Source organism: Acipenser ruthenus, chromosome 25, assembly GCF_902713425.1.
Source record: "Acipenser ruthenus chromosome 25, fAciRut3.2 maternal haplotype, whole genome shotgun sequence".
NCBI classification, from domain to species: Eukaryota; Metazoa; Chordata; class Actinopteri; order Acipenseriformes; family Acipenseridae; genus Acipenser; species Acipenser ruthenus.
Window position 1 is genome coordinate 25,404,517 of NC_081213.1, and position 19,949 is coordinate 25,424,465.

Sequence of the window (19,949 nt, forward strand, 5' to 3'; positions counted from 1 at the left end):
AAGCTCAAAAGCCTTTGCTAGAACACACCACAAACACATGTGGTGTTATCAATATCTTTGAGCAAACAGATGTCCATAATGTGTAACACTGTATTTTTCATAGCTCCGATGGATTCCTGCGCCTTTATATTTGCAGCTGAGTTATGGTTGTTTGCCTGCCATGCGAAGGGGAATGGATTCTGTGAGAGGCTAAGAGCAAGATTGCATTTCTTACGCAGCCAAAATCAATTTCTGAGAACAAGGTGACCCTACTATTTTAAAAGGCGTCTAACGACACACACACACACACAAAAAAAAAAAAAACTCCTCACATTTTCTGTATGCTCGTAATGACACTACATGCTACTGCCTCCTTCCGAATCTATTACTTCACATTAAACTACATTAAATTGTACCTGCAGCACAGAATACAAAATTGAGTTGCTTGGCTCGAGAACTCACCTGTAAGTGCATTTTAAAAAGTGATGGTTAATGGTTAGATTTAACTTTGTACTGTAACATTGAAGATCCTACAATATGAGCTGGTGTGATTAGAAATGCAGGATTTTCAGTATGGATGGGATGTGTGAAATAGTAGGCAGATGTCTTGGCTTTCACACATTTCACTTAGCGAGCAGCTATGCATGTTTTCATTTTTCGATTCGAATGCAGTTGAGAAACACAGCATTGAAAGCGTAACCAACCTAAGCATTTCTCCAGCAGATTCAACCAGTATTTTCCCTGCAATCACTCAGATAAATACTGAATTAGTTTACATCAAAAACTGATGCAACCGTGTGCTTACATGTAACAGGAACCTCAATTTCCTAAAATACTGGGATCGGGGATTACCTTGAAAACCTTGTCTCAGAACCAATGGTATAGATCAATTCAACCCGAACGGGACTCAAACATAATAAATATAGTATACGCCCCTGGGATGATATCATATCAACCAATTTAATTTACTAACCTGACAGAAGAGTCTTTTCACAATGAACTCTTCACTTTCTAGTAATTAATATGAACTGCATCCATCAACACAAATACTGCAGCTAGCTCATTACATATCCTGAAAGCACTAACATCACAGGACTTGACTGGGTTGAAAAAAAGGGCCACCTGAGCTCTATTCAATTAGGTCCTTGACTACAAGGAGATTAGAAGCAAGGCATAATTATTCACACATGCTTTCATACAATTAGGCACTGAATACTGGCAGCACGTTATTTATAGGAAAGTATACTGATGTTTCTTATTAAAATTAATAGACTAACAGTACCATTTTAACTCTATTCTAAATATTAATAACTGTTGCATTCATTTTTTTTTAAAGGAACTGTTGCATAAATCTTTACTTTCTAAAATACTGAAAGCTCTGCTGCACTAGATGTACATTATTTTTTTAAACTTCAATGAATGAAAAAAGTAACAGGAAATATCAGTATATTCAAAAGGTGGAGCGATGTGCCACTCATTGACATCGGATGAAGTTTTGTTAAGGGGTGGTTAACAGCAAGTTTTATCAAACTACCAAAAAGAGAAGCACCCTTCAGTCTTATAAAATGAAACAATGCATAAAATTATTCAAACAGGCTAAAGACATTTGCAAATAGGGTAAATTATGCTTACATTAATTTTTTGTTTTTTAAATGAGCTCATCAGCTAATCTGCATGCATCAGTGACCCCACTGTGCACCTCAACTGACTCCAATCATCAACAACATTCAGCTAGGACCACAAAGCAATGCGGTGTTTGGACTTCATTTACTTAAGCAAGACAAATGGAAAACTGAGAAATGGCCAGTTTTTTTTTATTAATGGATTGAATTTGATAGATACACCATATGCTTTCTGCCAGCAATGTTAATCCTGTTTTGTTTTGAGAAATAAATAAGGTTTCTCTATCTCTATTCACGTCTGCATCCATTTATATACAAAATTCGGCTCCCGGAAATGCTGATACATTTTAAGGGAAGCTTGTTATTTATACTCGGTGACAAAAGACAAGTATGGGACTCATTAAATAGTAATGTGGTGCCGTTGAAATAAAGTCATCTGTTTATTTAAGAAAGAGTAGGATGGCAGCGGATTATAGCCTAATTATTATTTGGGTTGGGTAGGTTTCAGGAATCATTTATGCCAGATGGTGGTTTTACAGTAATAGCATGAAACAGCCTGGCAAGGAAATTCATGGATGAAAACGTAAACTCCCAGATCCAAGTTTAGGACACTTGTTTAGAAAGCGTTATAAAGCTGATGTTTTTTTTACTGCATTTTTACACTTCTACACTTTAGACCATATATATAAGGTCATGATAAACACCAGAAATGCCCATTATAACCCACTCAAAATGACTACATATATCCCTTAGATATAATAACATTGGTATCAAATGTTTGTATAAAAAACTCTCTAAAGCATTCTGCAAGCTATACTCCCAGCCTACTCAAGCGTATTATAATGCTGATCTGAATGAGGATAATTGCGGTTCATGAAAGTGCTCTGAATGAATTGTGTGTTTCCCACTGTTAAAGGCTGTACAACATTCATTTTTAAGTGCTCTTTCTCAAAAGTCTAAAAACATGGGAGGACCTATCACTTTATATATGTACGTATACCTACTTGTTAAATAGGTTTAATCCAATCCTGTAATGCCTCTTTCTGATGAGGTCGTTGCTGAAGGCGGGCGAGTCCCAGCTATTGCGGGTTTCCTTGTGGTAGGTCTGCTTGCTCAGTGTCTGCTCTCTCAAGCTGTCTCTGGATGACGACTCCGAGCTGCAGTTAATTGTATCATTCGAGTTAGAAGTGCTATTAATACTGTCATTGTCCCCGTCGGAGAAGTCCGACTCTGATTTGCTTTGCCTGTTGGCAGTGCCGTTGATGGCCAAGTGGCTATCCAGCTGCCTGGGCCTGTGTCTTGCTTGCTCTTCTTCTCGAGAAGGGCCTCTTGGAGGAATCCCATGAGAGATGTGTTTCGGGCTTCCTTGCTGACTCGCGACCCCCCGATCGTAGGCGTTTTGCCTCGTTAGTGACCCTCTATCCGATCGGTCACTGAGGTCCACAGAGCTGTCACTAGGCGGCTCTATGGTGAGTAAAGGTAGATGGTCTATTCTTAATCTTTGTTCCTGGCACTCCAGTGAGGGTGTGCTTCGGCAGCTTGTATCAGTGTCTACCTTATCGTCCTTGTGGGTCATAGACCAATACTCCTGTGAAGAGTTAGCAGATCTAAGCCTCAAGTCAGATTCCGTGCTAGAGGCCCGGTCTACAGATGGAGACAAAGGAAGAGGCGGGGAGAGCTCTTCCTCGTCGATATATAAAGTCACGTCACTGTACGACGCCGTCATCTCATCCAGCTTGCGGTGATCCACACTGTGTGAAGGTTTCAGCTGGTAGGCAACTTCTCTCTCCATGTTGGGATGACCTCTGCCTTGATCAGGCTGACCCTCCTCCGGGTGCAAGCTACGACAGTTCAGGGCATCGTCGATAGACTCTGCCAGGGATTTCACTTGCCTCGAGAAAGCATCCTCCAGCTCTGTAATCGCATCCGTGAAATCGCTCTGCGCGGCTGGCGACTTCACACTGGCTGGACCTCCCAGGTCACCACAGTCGGACTGGACGATCGCGCCTATCTTGGTGCCATCGTCGGTTAGAGAGACCTGCTTGCCCTCAAAGTAAGAGCTGTGGACTTTTTCAGGCCCTTCAAAGGAAAACTGCATTCTCATATTGGACAGGACAATGCGTCTGGACATGCGATTTTCGGACATAGAACTCCTCAGTCGTTCAAAATTTTTGTTCATCTGATACTGGCGGAACGCCGTCTGAATGGTGCGAGCGGCATGTCTAGTTATAAAACGTCCCCCATATTTACGCTCTAGCATCTCCACCTGTGAGGAAAAACAAGACATTATCCGATACCGTAGGACAGGCTGCCTCTCCCTGAAAAAATGCAGAATTAGATTTGTACATATATTACACAGTGCAAGATTTAAACACACAATCTGCTTCAGTTTGACAGCAGCAAATGCAAAAGTCGTATTCAATTATTTTGCAGATGTCTCCTGGCAAGTGTACATATAAAAAGGATCTAGTACAGAAAAATGATAGGTTTGCAAAAAGGTTTTATAACATTTCAACTTTAATTACTTACCGAATTGTAAGGTCACCTTTTGAAGTGAAAAAAAAAGGTTTGCGGGATAGCAGTTTTCTGATTTTGATTTAAATACACAAATTGACATGAAGCCGTAAAATACTCCCCCAATGATTTATATCTACATCAGCGCTGTCCTATATTTGATCCACGTCAGGTTTCAAATGTGCAAAACCGTGCTATATATTAAAATTAATTAAAATAACTCTTCATCCAATTGGTGCCAATTTACTTGCATTATTGTATTGGATTTTGTGAAAAGAAATGTTATTAAAAAATAGCCATACAATTTTACAAGCAATGTATGCAGTTTGTACCAGTGTTGCAAAGAGCACCTCAACTTAGAATTCAGTAAATGGTTCTATTTAAACATGAAAGGGTAGACTGGATCACTTCTAGAACCACAATTAACCTGAACAAAAGAGGTTCTCTTTTCCATTGCTTTATTCCTTTGTGGAGAAGAGTAATTAAAAAAAAGATGACATTTAAAACCAACAAAAGAATCTGTTTTCCCCTATCCTGTGGCAAGAGGACCAGAAGGATACTGCATTGCTTTGACTCATAATAAAAGGTCACAGCTTATGGGAACCATGAGTCCATGATTGCTGTTAAGTTCTCAATTGAGATTCTCATCAACGCAACATACATGTATCATTATTTTTTAGTCGAACAAAATGGAGCTTCTGGTCTCAAACCTCATAAAACACACACATAATTTGAGTAAAAAACTGCAGGGGCATTGAAATTGACCTTCAGAGTTATACAACTGACTGCAGGGTTATTAAATATATTTAAATATCTACTGTACTTTCAAAGAACACAGAGATACAATGTAGAGTAAAATACCTGCTTGTCCTGTAGATCTGTGGAGAGTTCATAGCTCTCTGACAAGGATCTAGAACGCTTGATTGCTTCTTCCTCTGCCTGCTTGCGCAGTATAGACGTAGAATGTTGCAGCTTAGGTCGCCGTGGGCGCTGTTGCCCTAGAGATGTGGAATGTCCGTACAGGGGGTGATCAAAGTGGTCAGGACTAAGAGCAGAAGTGTGGGTCACGGGTCCTCGACCGTAGCTAGAAGGGCTGTCCAGGAAAGTGCCAGTCTCGCTGGCTGGAGTGTCACCCTCCACGCTGAAACAACAAGACAAACAAGCTTGGTAAGTATATCGTACAGACTAAGTCAATACAATAAATGTAACTAGAAATAATTAAAAGAGATTCTCCACATTATCACCATAGGTGTCTAACCTTAACCATAATCGAACACACCTAAGGAGCGCTTTCCTTTTGCCAGCGTCAAAATCCTATTACCAGCAGTAAAAATGAAACACAAACAGCTTTTGCTTGGTGAGGTGGGACAATCCTTTATTATCCTTGTCCTCAAATACATCACATGAAAAAGTAGCTTGGAAATAAGATTCCCAATATTATATGCTTGTGATAGCTTGATAGCTTGATAGTAAAGAGTTAAATGACTCTCTCCCCCCCCCCCCCCCCCCCACACACATCAAATATTTATTTTATATTGCATTTGGGATCAAAATTATCATTCTTGCTCGACCTGATTTGTTTCTGTTCTGAGCAGATTCTGATGCAGCTGCTGATTATACAGTGCTCAAGAATTTATAAAGTATTAATATAAATATGCCTACCTTGAAACTCAGCAATATAAATTCTAATAAATTGTAAATTGGTTTCTCGAATTCCCTGAAGTGTTCAAACTCATTGCTTCAAATAGATAACTCTGTATTTGCTTGCCAGCATTTTAATGTCCATTCCACACCAAGTTGTACTTGTTTTAAGAAGTTTCTGAAGCAGTTCAAAGTACAGAACAAGTCATAATTTACAGAGCTTCGGGATTCCTATGATAACAGTTTATAGAATCCAAAGTCTGTAGAATGAAACTCTCACATGCGAAGTAAACAAATGACACGTATTCTTATTTAAGGTGACCATTAGGATTGTTGTCAGCAGTTCATTCTCGTTACACATGCCAGGAAACATAACCATACAGATTCAAAGTAGAATATTTTCCCTATAACTTAGTGCAGAGTGTTGTGTGATGCACTGCCTGTCCTGTCCCCTGTCCGTGAGATCAGGTTAAAAGCTCTAAAACCACGAATGCAGAGCAGCCTGGCTCTTTTGCTTTGTGGTTAAGACGCTCGGTTGCAGGGCGCACCGTCGCCAGCTGGCGCTCTGCCTTGGCCCTGTTACAACAGCAAACCATTATTGATTAAGCAAGGACAGATTTGAGTAATTTTTTTCTTTCACATTGCGTGTAGCTACAGTAGGCAATGCTGATCTTATCCATAGCATAAATTCCTTCTGTATCTAGTTAGCTGTAATTCAACTTGACCACCTGTACAGTAGTAGTGTACAGTTGATAGTCAACATCCTTCACATCCTCAAAGGCAATAGATATGTTTCAATCCAGTTCAAGTTGGTCAATACAAGCTGAATTTAAGTTCTAATAATTCAGACCCAAGTCCAAACCCAGATTTGCTGACCATAACATAAAAAAGGGAGGCTGACTACATGAATCATGTAGGGCAGCAGTGTGGAGTAGTGGTTAGGGCTCTGGACTCTTAACTGGAGGGTTGTGGGTTCAATCCCCAGTGGGGGACACTGCTGTTGTACCCTTGAGCAAGGTACTTTACCTAGATTACTCCAGTAAAAAAAAAAAAAAAACTGTATAAATGGGTAATTGTATGTGAAATAATGTATAATGTGATATCTTGTAACAATTGTAAGTCGCCCTGGATAAGGGCGTCTGCTAAGAATAAATAATAATAATCAACATTTTCTATCTGGTCATCTTATTTGCCAGATCGTATGGTAATGTGTTCACACACCACTTTCTTTTTTATTGATTTATTTTCGGTCTGTAAAATATATGTGCGATGCAAAGTGTTCAGTTATACTGTAACTTACGTCTCTCTTTATACTAGGCCTAGTGTTAAACACTTGTCAGCTTTTTTCTGTCTGTAAAAATGTCATTGTTAATCAGATGTAGTTGATGTGTGAGCGCAAAGATTTATTTACTGTATATTAAAAGGTTTTACACGTCAAAATGTTGTCAATCTTTAATCGAAATTATCTTGCACATCTGGTTCATCAGGAAACACCCTAATGACATTGGCAGTGATTTAAATGATTTTAAAGCTTGTTGTTTATGAAACATATTCAGTTCTCTCAAATCTTCCGAATCAAAGCGTCTTTTCGAGTTCAGAGCTTAGTGTTGCCAACATGTTGACGGCTTGCCGAAAATAAAGCCACCTGATTCCTGCAAATGCCCTCAGCTTAAAAGCTGAATGTCTGTCTGGAGCTTCATTCACTAGGGGGCAATGTGGAGCAAAAGCACAACAAGTGATGCACAAAAGAAACAGGAGGTTTTGATGATCTGACATCGTTCACGAGGAAGGCATTTTTCCGCAGATAACACTGAGTACAAGACAAAAGCTCAGTGCTCTATTGCATTTCAACGCAACAACACAGTACTGAGATAACAATTCCACTTTCGAAATAGACAAATAACGTTTGTTTTTTCTTTCAGATAATAAAAATGCGCTCCTGAGGATATGGAGTAAACAACTGTTTAGAATGTCTGCTCCTTGTCTGTTCTGCATATTGGTAAATCAGTTCTATTCTCTGCAGGGTAACAGCCTTCAACGCTGCTTACACACACATTCAGGATAAGTGACATGTTTAATCACGTTGCAACACCTCTAACCGAAATCGACTGGGACGTACTGTACATAAACCCACTTGAGATTCAACTATTCTACCATTTGCTTTGAAAAGCTGTAATGGACCTTTCAAATCCTATCTGCAGTGAGAGCGACACTATTTAGATTGTTATAACAGACACACTACATTGAAGCTGGTTAAGGGGTTGATTTGATCATAGCAATACAGAATTTTTTCCTGCCGTGCAAATATAAAATATTAATATTTAGTTTTAAACTACCCCGCACGGATATTCCACAGCTGTGGACTCAATCACCTGGTTATCCCGGATTTACCCTCAAAATAAGAGTCTGGAGCAATCCAGGTAGATTCCTGTCACTGTGAAACACTCTGAAAATATCCAGCTGTGGCTTATCCTGGTAGGTTATTGTTTGAATATGAATTGAATAATATTAATTATTAATTGAATAATTGTGATTTTTCTCTGCCAGCAAAAATAAATAAATAAAAAAATCATAATATATTGATCTTTTCTATTTTCCAAGGCAACCAGTGTGCGGGGGAAGGCTCAAGATGTGAAACTTAAAAATAACCAGAAATTAATACAATATCAAATATATAATTTGATTCCAAGCTTTTTCAGCATTTAAGAGAAACACTCACATTCTGCTGCTGTTAATGCCTGTATCAGGTGGCCGTGTTGTCAAGCTGCATAACACAAAACCTCCTATTTGTTCCTATAGGCAGAATCCATTTGAATACCGACTGTGTGGTTGTGAATGTCTGACCAAAAATTGCAAGGGAGACTCCAGAGAGTCTACGCTGAACTGGTGAAGCAGAAATACACTTTATATCCTTTGGAACGCACTCTAGTGGTTGCTTCAATGCAGTGGTGGAGCTTTTTTTTTTTTTTTTTTTTTTTCAATTTGAAAATTAAAAGATTTACCATGCCATTTCCTCGACATAAATCACTGGTTTAAAACCACAGGCAAAACCATCTTACTATGAAAGTGGGGACAATAAAACTGCCGCTTATGAACTGGGGAAAACAAATCTCAAAGAAGACATAAAACAGTGTCTGTTTTTGTGGTTATTTTCTACAGTTTAGCGATTGACATGGAATGCTGTACTGTACCAGGATCGTCACCATCAAGCCCTTCTGCATTAAACTGATAACATTCACAGTTACAACTACACTACAATTTAAAATGATTTTCTATTCTGGAGACTCCAAGACATTTAGTACACAAAGCGACTGAGTGGGGTAAAATGGAACACATGTTGGGAAGGGTATGGGGTAGAATACTGTAGTACTCAAGTCGCCAACAGTGCCTTGTGTCTTCCATGTGATTAACACACACACACACAGTGTGTTTTCAGCAGCTGTAAGAGGGGCTGATCTGTGAGACCCCCTTATCCCCTTCATACTGGCCCAGCCTCTGTCTCTCCCCCTCCGCACCCCTGCCTCTTCAGCTGTTCTCAGAGACCAATCAGAGACGGAGGTGACACGAGATGTCACGCTGTACTCTGCAGTCCACTTTGTTCTCACTGCAGGAAGCACAGCATGTGCCTCCCCCAGTACTACTCATGGATTTCATTTGCTGGCTCATATGATTTTACTGCACTGATACACACAATGGGAAATTACAAAACTGCTTAATGGAACGAACGGAGGAATGCTTCCCAATTTAACTGAACAGCATGTCCAAATATTCATGTACTGTACCGGTACCCCGTGCAAAAAAAATGAATAGCATCAGTATATCACCAGTGATAGTATCATCCTGCATGAAGTTTGGGACATGTTTAGGTTTTAGATGTAAAATTCAGTTTGGTAAGCAAGTGTGCACTTAATGTGTAAACCTTTTTGTATGATATAACCCCAACCCTATCCTTAACCCTTGTCTGATACAATTGTGAACTTACATATATCATGCAAAAAGATGTATACATTAAGTACATTGTAACTATGGATAATACCATTGTAATTATGTGTAAGTACACATGTATTTACTAAGTGACTACTATGTATATACACAGTAATTAGAGATGTTTAATGTAAAGTGTTACCAAAACCTGCTGGCCACTACCTCATTCTGTGAGCCAAAAAGGTATTATTTCCCATTTCTTGATGTTATTTACTTTACACACACAACATCTTGTCTGAACTTGATAGTTTACATTGTTCCATATGGAACTGCAGATATTCTACACACCACTGTGGAATTTGATTGCTTCACCTTTGTAAATTACACAACCTTTCACTGGTATTGCCCTTTGTTTAAAAATAATAAATGGAACATGATCCCATTACCTCCCTGGAAGCTTTGTATTAAGGGGTAATTCAATACTTTCAGGCTATGCTACAGTGCTGTTTACTGGTACCAAAGCTGATAATCTGAACAAGGCAAAAAAAAAAAAAAAAAAGAATGGTCTCCAAGTGTGTCTGTGAATCCCTGTCATTGGGGAGTCCTTGAATAACAAGAAGCTGCATTTTCAAGGACCTGTATCCCATTCCACAAAGTTTGAAAGGATTCCCTGAAAAGTAACACTTCCGCTCAATATCAATGCAAGGAAAGAGGCCCCTCCTTATAACCAGTAGCTGTTCATGTTCATATTGCAGAGCCAGAGGGAGTTATCTGTGGAGGCTACATTTCCGAGCCTGCACAGACTCTATGTAATAGTGGGTTGATGTGTAAAGTGTTTTATTATATATCTTTTCTTTTTTTAAAATGTAGAGTGCTTAGTCATTTTCCTTCCGTTTTCCTCCCTAATTTGAAAAGTCCTGAATGTCACCTTGTCGATGAAAAATAATAATAAAAAAAACTGGCTTGTTTGCACTGAATTGGTTAAAAAAAAACCTATGCACTGTCCTGTTTCTCTTATGAAGCGTGAGATCAAAACTGCAATCCCACTCTTCCCTAAAAAAGTCAATCTACCCAAGTAGTTGTTTTTTGTGCTTTGTCAGGTCAAGCTGATGAAACCATTAATTACAGTAAAGGCTCAGACCCTTGTTTCCCCTGAGTTTCCGACAAATGTGCCGGGGATAAAACTGACAAGTTTGTTCACGTGCTTGTGAAATAAAAAAATTCCAAGCCTGAGGAAAAAAAAATGTTAAAAATCAGGAAAGTTGTGAAGTAAACCTGTGAATTGGCTGCAGGCACAGACAGAGGCTGTACAGCTCTCCAATGTTCCTGTGAGTCAGTAAAATCTCACTGCAAGCTTCTAACTTTTCAAGCTGATTAACATGTGTTATCTTGATGTTTTTCTTTCACTTTTGAGTTGAGACAGAAGAAAGGAAAACATCAAACAGCCCATAATTACTGAGTTAGGAACCGACTGACTCATCTTAAAAGCATTTTCTACAGTGTGGTACATTATCAGTACTGGGAACTTGAAAGTGTTACATATACCAGGAAGACGTTATTTATATATATATATATACACACAGTATATGCATTAGATTTTCTTTTTTCGTTTTGTGGGTCCATGTCGATTAAAATAAACTAATTCAGGCTGAGAGTATTTAACATTGGACTCTTACACATAAATTCTATTCATACAGCACACATACACTTTTACATCAGTCTGCAATCTACAATCAAGTCTACAATCATGATAAGGAAGGCATTATAGTCAAACTTTAACAGGAAACCACAAAGTGCCAACTAGCATTTTATAAGATGATTCAGTATGGCTCTGCTGTCCATTTTATGTTTGCATATCAAATGTAGTCTTGTACTGTAAAACATTAAATGTTTGCTTGCGAGAAACATTCATTCATTTCACTTTTATTAAAAATCTGTGAAAAAATATCTGCAAAACTAGCATAATTACTCAATTCAGTTTATTTACAGTGTATAGTTTACATGCGCAAATATCGGTTGCTTTACATTTGTCCATAGCGAGACATCCGCAAAATGAAGTTGCTGCAGATATTCCCTGTTTACCCATTATGCATGGTGTTTTCTGCAGTGGGAGACAACGGGGCATTTGTAATAGGAAATAACAAATATTTAGCCTGTGCAGTGTACTCAAATAAAGTACTGAAATTGGCCCTTCTGGCTGAACATCCTACAAACAGCATGTAATCGGTCACCCAGCTACTTAGTTATGACCAGATTGGAACACATAGCTTAGCTGGCACTGTGCAAGCAGACACAGGCAACACCAACACAAGATTATTATGCATTCAACCAAACATTACATAACCAGCGTAAGCCTTCTCATAGCCCTGTTTTTAATCAACTGTGTGAGAATGCCAATCGCAGTGCTTAGTAGTAATAAAAAAGCCATCCTTTCAAAGTAAGCCATTTTCTCTCCAAGCCAGGCGTCAATGACATGTTTCTGCTACAGTATGTACCAACTGCTTTGCTGCTGCCTTGCAATCTACATCAAGCAGTTTTAATAAACCTGTCACGGGACTCAAGACAGAGAGTGCATTAGTGGAGGACAGGACAGACAAGGACTCATCTCATACAAGGAGGACAGTTATTTTGTGCTCAAGTCACATCTCGCTTTATAGACTATTACATTCATTAAGCAAACAGTTTTCTTTCCAATACCTTACAGACGATTGTCTTTTACATATGACATGTCACAGACCTGATTTTTATTTTTGATACATCCTCCACACTAGAATGTTAAAAAATACTACAATTGTTGTTTTTTTTTTGTTTTTTTTGTTCATTTTTATATCTCTGACGGGAGTTTCTTAAGCTCAATTTACTGGTTTACACAGCTGGGATTGGGCAATGCCACTAATGTTGCATGTCTAGACTATGGACAACACTGAATGAAAAACTACCATTGTAAAAAATGGCCATTTGAAAGCCTGGTCATCATAAATAAACCATTCATGGAATAAGTAAAGCACTTTCATTATTAAAGCTTTTCTGGGTTTCACTTCTGCCTTAATTACTGCGGCTTTTCCTGTGATTGTGAAACAATGCTGCTCCCCACGGTCCTTCTACATACCCCAACCCAACCACTGGACACCACGGCGCAAAGCAGACAAGATCAACAACAGCTTCCATACTGACTGTTACGTGTGCAATCATAAACATATTGGCCACAGTCACCTGCCATCAACTGACTGATAAAGTAAATCATATGACATCTGCCAGCTGTTTAAAATGCAGAAACCCAAACGCCAAGGAGACCGCACTGTGACAGCAGTCCGTACAGTACTGCATGTCTCAGGTGTTCCAGCCTGCGAAAAGCACATCTAGACAATGACTATTGTGTAATATTGAGTGATAAACTATTTTAAAAGCCACCAGTGAGTCATAACAGAACATTCCAATGACATGAGGATAGGTTTTACTATTTTAAAACTCTGGGCTGATGTCTTCCTACAATTCATTTGTTTCCAGAAATTTTGATTTGGAGTGGAATTGTCATGTCGCCAGTAAGATGGCATTACGTTGATACAGCTGATCAGCAAAACATAATTAATGAATTCTTTTCACAGATTTACTGAAAATGTATCCAGCACCGCCCTTAGTACTATACTTCTGTATACCTTGTTCTTTGTCATTCAAACACTGCAATAGCTGAAATGCACGCCAATGACGTGAAACGTGAAAAAAAAGGAAAATAATAATCCATTAGACAAATTAAATACCAAACAAGAAATACAACCTCAAGTAGCAATTGCTTGACTCTCAATGCTATTATCAAACTGCACAGGACGATTTATTTCCAAGGAATGTCTCCTTGTGGTATCAACAAACAACAAGTTATTCTAGAAATGCATGTTAATGCCCTTAGAAAAGTTTACCATGATAGATTTGTACCGTAACTTTGCAGTTTTCCCTTGCTTTTCCCATGGTTATGCTGTGCAATTACCATAGACACGTTTTTAATATGCTTTACAATACTGTACCTCTTTTGGTTTCACAAGACTTTATTACACTTTGCTATGATTTTAGTACGGCCAGCTCTAATAAGGGTGTTTGATAGTTGGATACAGCTCAGGAGCCATAAATGACTGAAAAATGTAGGACTTCATGCAGCCAACAACAGGAACTGAACACGCTTTCAAAAGTGATGCAGTCACAAGAAAAAAGAAACATAGGTAACATTGGTAAAGGAAGAGACAATTACTCTGATTTCCAAGCAAACCCGCTAATCGGCTCCTTTGAAATTCAATAAAACACTTCTCCCCGACAGGACTCTCTCTCACACTCACACAGCCATTACAGAAATAGCAAGTCGCAGTCGCTTACCAGCTGTCGAGCTCCAGTTCCAGTAAAGACTGGGTCTTCTCTGAGTTACAGTGCAAACACCACATGTTGGAAAGCACTCACAGAAGGGGGTGCCCAAAATGTTACCATAGCCCTGCCCTCTGGCTTGGGATCCTTTTTGATGACAGAGCGATATTGTGACAGTTTAATAGCATCGGCGCAGCAAATTCTCCATCCGGCAACAAGCCCTAGTATGAAGCGCAGACTGCAGCTTCTGTATCCAACACCCTTCTCCAGGCTGAAGCAAGCAAAGGGAGGTGTGGGGCTGGAGGAAAGAGGGAAGGAAATTCCTCCAGTACCACGCTAACAGTGTGACGATGGGAATACAAATCACCCTGCTTGGGAGGGGCTAGTGGGTCTAATTAAGCGTGCAGATTTGTTAAAAAGGCTTTCTTCTCCTCTGGGAGCAGGGGGAGCAGGGGTAGCAGGGAAGCGGTCACTGGAGAGGCAAGATAGCATCAGAGAAGAGGCAGACCATCATCAGGTCTGGCAGGAATGCAACTGGGAGTATTTTCCATGTGATGGAGGGAGGGAGCTCTATTCATAGACACATAAATGCGAGTGAAGGGCCGCCTTTGCTACATTTCAGCTGCTGAGCTACACTGACACCATAACCTCCTGCAGTCCTGCACTGGAAACCTGAGAGCTCTTTTTTTTCTTGTCTCACATCCTCCCTGGACGTGTTTCAGACTGGAAAGTGGGCATGGGCTACAGCCACTGCTTTCGTGGCAGAACCAAATGTTTGTTTGTCAGTTAAAGTCACATTTGTTTTTTTTGTGTGGACTTGCTGCTTATAGAACCACAGTTCTTTTATTTTGCTGCTCTAATAAGCTGCACATGATTAATTCCTTCTAATACAGATATGATATATTTAATTTCTTGTTTTTAATACGATGCAGTAGGAAAAATTGTCTAGTGGCTGAGGACATTTAAGTTAGAAATTCCCACAATTCAGACCCCTTTTACAATCCCACTGTGACTTCTGATCTCTTCTTTTATTGTGAAAGAATGGCCTGTTTAAAAGCGAGATTTGAGACCATGGCAGGTCTCTACATTGTAGAATATGATGAATAAGGATTCTGGACTCTGTGACCTGTAAAAAATTAGGGGCAAGGGAGGATTACTTTGTTGAGAGGAATTCACTACCGTTTCCAAAAAGGGGTCGACATTCTTGAACATCGATTCTGTCTCCTTAAGTACTCAGTAATGCATCTACAGCAGTAAACGTCTAAATGAAAGCAAGAATACATAATACACATAGTCAGAAATGTTACAGAGAGGAGCCATCCAATTCAGTGGCTTCTTAAAGTTAGTATTTCTGGGTATACTCAATGCACAGAAGCCTGCTATTACAGTGAACGTGGATCACTGTTTAAGTTAAGGTCAGCTGAGATCCAATGTTTTATCAGAAGCTGAGCCAATCTTCTCACTGAAGGTGAAACACTGTATCATGACCACCTCTATAATACCAGGATGCAGGGAGTCACTGATTTTGTGTCCGGAGAGGGTAAATATACTGTAAGCATGCAGACATTTGCTTAGTTTGAAGAAAAAGGGGAGACTAAATAAAATCTCATCATGTGTTTCCGTTCCTCAGGAATAAATGAAACGTTCTTTCCATTTCCTCAAAACGAGAGGGTGGAGAGGTACAGATAAGTGACTCATTAACAATCAATCATAAGATCGGGCGTTGGCCATCAATGTCTGAGATCATATCGTAAAGGGAGGGTCCCCGACCCTCTCCAGGGGCTGTAGTTATGGGTGAAGGCGAAATTAAATTGTGGAACGACAGTGGGTCTAGCTAAATCACCCAGCTAACGGTGGCATTTTTCAATAATTAGCACAGACATAAAAAAAAGAAAGGAAATTAATCCCATATGGTGTGCAAGTTTACGGGACACCAATCAGCAGCAAATGTCTGCTGATGGAACTCGTAATGAATTTTAATAATAGGTTTTGGCCCCTGTTGCTTCACCCCTTTGCTCTTGGCTACAACAAAAAATAGCTCCCTATTCAAAATGGCATGCGTATCTTTGCACACCTGTCATGCTGTGGTTAAGTCAAGGGAGCTCAGTTTAGTCTGAAGGGCACAGTGTCTTTCACCTCAGGAACCTGGTTTGAGGACCTCAGTTAAGATTTCATTGTAATTTGTGGAAATTAGTACAGAACATCTCCAAAACACCACCATCTCAACTGGGAAAAAATGGGAGCAATAATATCCTAGGGATATTGCTAGGCTATTGCTGAACAATTGCCTAGTTACAGTTATTGCCTCTCTGTTCTCACTTGCTCTATAAAGCTTGTAAAGTGCAACAGCACACAAATGTATTAAAGCTCATTATAAGAAATGTGTTTGTGTTCTGGTTTCAGCAACCAGCCATTGCAAGTCATGGACTATCTTATTATTATTATTATTATTATTTCTTTTAAAAAAGGTCTAAAAGAATGATCCAGCATGAAATAAATCTCAATGCTGCAAGGCACAAAAAAGAGCCCATTAATAACCAGGCATGTCATACTGACTTATAACCCTTGTAACAAAGCTGACAGAGCATATAACTGATGGTTTCAAATCTTTTAATACCGCTAATGCTTATATCTTGCGAGGCAAAGAGAGGATTTTGTATGCTGAACACCAAAGCAAAGGAGAATATCTTAGATATATCACTTCTGTGTAATCAACAATATAAATCGGATATGAAAACCGAATCCAGGACATACTACTGGACATGTATATTATTGAGAGTTTGATTATGAACAATTAGACCCCAGAATATACTATTTATATTGCATGCTCAATTTTTGCAAGCAGTTAGAATGAATGATTTATAAGTAAACTCAATAAAAAATATGAATTATTACTAAATACCAGTATGGAAATCTAGTAACATTTTATGGTAGAAAAGAGTTTAAATAAATGACTACATTTTATCAGTGGCCCTGAGAGTTAAGACTGTATGCCTGTCGAGTGTATGTGAGAGATGCTGAGACGGTGATTGAACAGAAAGTTTAGCAGACCCCATTTCTCCTAGCCCTCTGAACTCTCGCTCACTTAATCCTTGTGTATGTCACAGCTGCCACTCCAACTGCGACAAATCCAGTCTTCAGCATTGCATTCCGTCTCTGAGGAAATGACATAAATCCTGGAAACTCTGTTGGGGGCGGGGAGCTACATCAACACACTCCACTGCATGGCCACAGACTACAACGAGCCACCATGGTTAAGTGCAGCGACGTTTCATGAACCAGGTTAGGGTCACGACACTCATCTGATTTAGGATCACTTTTAAAAGTAATGGACACTAATGGTCTTCTGTAAGGGATAAAGTGCTGAATAGGTTATAAAAAAAAAAAAAAAAAGGTTTGAGGACATTCTGGCACAAGATACCAAAGACAGCCCACTCCTGAGTGATGAATGACCTAAAAGCAGCAAGTATACTCTAAATGTGCTGTCCTGTAAAATCACCAGATCATGTCTGGATTGGAATCCATGTTGAATGGCTGACATCTTTAGACCACAATAAGGTCTGCTAATTCACACACACTCTGCCACCTGGTCTCCTTGTATTGAGATGTATCTTCTGGAATCTTTACTAATATATAAGCAAGCTGGTGTCATCAAATATTCCAAAGCTATATCAGCACTGTGGAAAGTAATCATACCAGAGCTTGCAGCACAGAATGCCTAAAATGGAAAATAAACCAGATATATGGAAGCAATTATCATACTGAGGACATGACATAAGGCAATTGCAATTCAGATACATATGCACATGTGTACAGTACAAGACAGCAATGTCCACTATTACCAGCTAAAGCTGCAAACTATTAGATATGTGCACTTGAGGTAAAGATTACTGTTCGTATTATTATTTCATTAAAAAAAATAGAATTAGCCTGCAAAGACCTTGTGCCTGTCCAACCTTTGATGGGATGTTCTGTTCTTTCTCTGCCATTGAAACAACAGGACATTGCACATGCTGAAGAATAAGCAATGGGTCACGCTCCCAATTCCACCACTGATGGTTCACCTAGCAGGTAAGGTGGTGCCGATGGGAGTGTGAGGCAGAGTGTGTGGAGCAGACTGGCTAAGTGTTTGTCACGTTTCACCACAACAATTTCAATAGGACCGTAGTCCTCTGGTTAAACACATTCAGCATCTAGGGAATCAGCACCACAAAGCAAACAGACACATCAGAACTCTATTCAATAATTATACAGAGTATGCTGTACACAGCATTTATTCTACTTTCAGCAAAGTGTGCGCACTGGAAAAACTTGCCAGGTTGCCAATCCTAATTATAAAGAATTATAACTTCCTACCTTTACCCTATACTTCTAAATGGAAAGCCTGCCTTGTAATTGACATGAATCACTTCAGTGTAGTAGTATTAGCAGACCCCTAGGGTGCACAGTAAGTGGCTAGTGTTGTATTAATAAGTAGCTGCAGTGTGTACAGTACTTAAGCCTTCTATGTAACTTCCCTTAAGATTCAATTTCGGCAGACTCATTTCTACACCATGTTTTTGCTTCTTTTCACAGTTCTTAACGACGAATTATCAACAAATTCAACAATTTACTCAATATACAGTAAATTTGAAGATTAATCGTTTTATTGGAATCTGTCATGGAGCGGGTTAAATCAATAAAAAACCTGAATGTGTATTTAAGACTAGGCTGGATGGTTATTAGAAGACTAGGCTGTCAAAATCAGCTTACTAAATGAATTTCTGCATTTTTTATACATGACGACAAGCAAGATTTAGCACTGGCGTGGGTTCTGACACTGTAGCAGACGGTCAGGAGTTAAAATCCTGGCTATGACAGTCATCGGGAGAGCCAAGCTACCCAGTTTCCAGATCTCAATCATGCAAATCAGAAGCCACTGATGAGTTTTACTGGGGTCTGGCTGTCCTTATGGGAAGAGTGAAAAACAGAAGATTAATGCTGATCCTTCACCAGCGAGCGTGCTGCTGGATGGTTATTAGAAGAGGCATGCAGTCAGTGTGTGTGTGTGTGTGTGTGTGTGTGTGTGTGTGTGTGTGTGTGTACGTGCGTGCGTGTGTGCGCGCGTGTGTGTGTGTGTAAATCCAGCATCACTGACCACAGAGAGGGTTGTTGAGCTACATGAGGGGAGGAGGGATGTAAAAGAACCTAACACTGCATGACCAGAGATAAAGGCTTTTCTTCAAATCAATCCCATTTTTAATAAAATAGAAAGTGTCTGTGCTGGAATGCATTTTACTTACCCTGACATGGAAAGTATTTGCTCTAAGCACAGCCCAAATTTAAAACGATCAAAGTCCCAATGCGGACGCATGGCATTACTAGTAATCGTTTTACTGGGATGAAAACACAGGACTACAATGCTGTGTCACACCTCAACATCACGGATGACTGTTTTAAGTCTGTGCACTTTCAAACGTGGCAAGAGCTCGCATTTTCTTTTTTTTTTGCTTCGTCTGCAGTCACTACTCACCTTTCAATGTTAAGCAAAGAGCACATTCTTTCAGTAGCAAATTTCCAAGCTCCCTCCCAGCACCAATCTAATCTACAGCGCTGACGGCAGTCTGAACATAGTACAGCAGTGCATCAATAGACCCATCTAGTAAAAGCTATAAATACAAGCAAAAAAGAAAGTATACAATTGACGACAATGCTATGTTTTGTTCTCTGTGTATTTTACAGCTCTGTACACGGTACTTAAATCCTTGGTGTTCACCTTTTGAAAGTCGTGTTATTCTCTGATATCACAAAGCATTTAGGTTTATATAATAATAATAATAATAATAATAAAAAAAACTACAAGAATAACAGAAAGATTTTGCAGGAAAAAAAAAAGTCATCACAATTTTATTTGTACTCTTGAGCCTGCTTACTTGCTTAGAA

The 19,949-nt window shown here is 39.4% G+C and overlaps 1 protein-coding gene across 7 annotated transcripts in view; it reads right to left on the reverse strand.

Annotated features, from left to right (window-relative positions):
- The window catches only part of LOC117971357 (IQ motif and SEC7 domain-containing protein 1-like), a 161,294-nt gene that overhangs the window by 17,157 nt on the left and 124,188 nt on the right, over positions 1-19,949 (reverse strand). For 6 of the 7 annotated variants that reach the window (XM_058999840.1, XM_058999839.1, XM_058999844.1 and 3 more), the window contains 2 exons: positions 4,977-5,256; positions 2,606-3,867 (listed from right to left, as the gene is read on the reverse strand). In XM_058999840.1, coding sequence (XP_058855823.1) covers positions 2,606-3,867; positions 4,977-5,256 — 1,542 coding nt within the window. Of the gene's footprint in view, positions 1-2,605; positions 3,868-4,976; positions 5,257-14,042; positions 14,520-19,949 lie in introns of those variants that run through there. The other variant, XM_058999842.1, reaches the window with a different exon arrangement.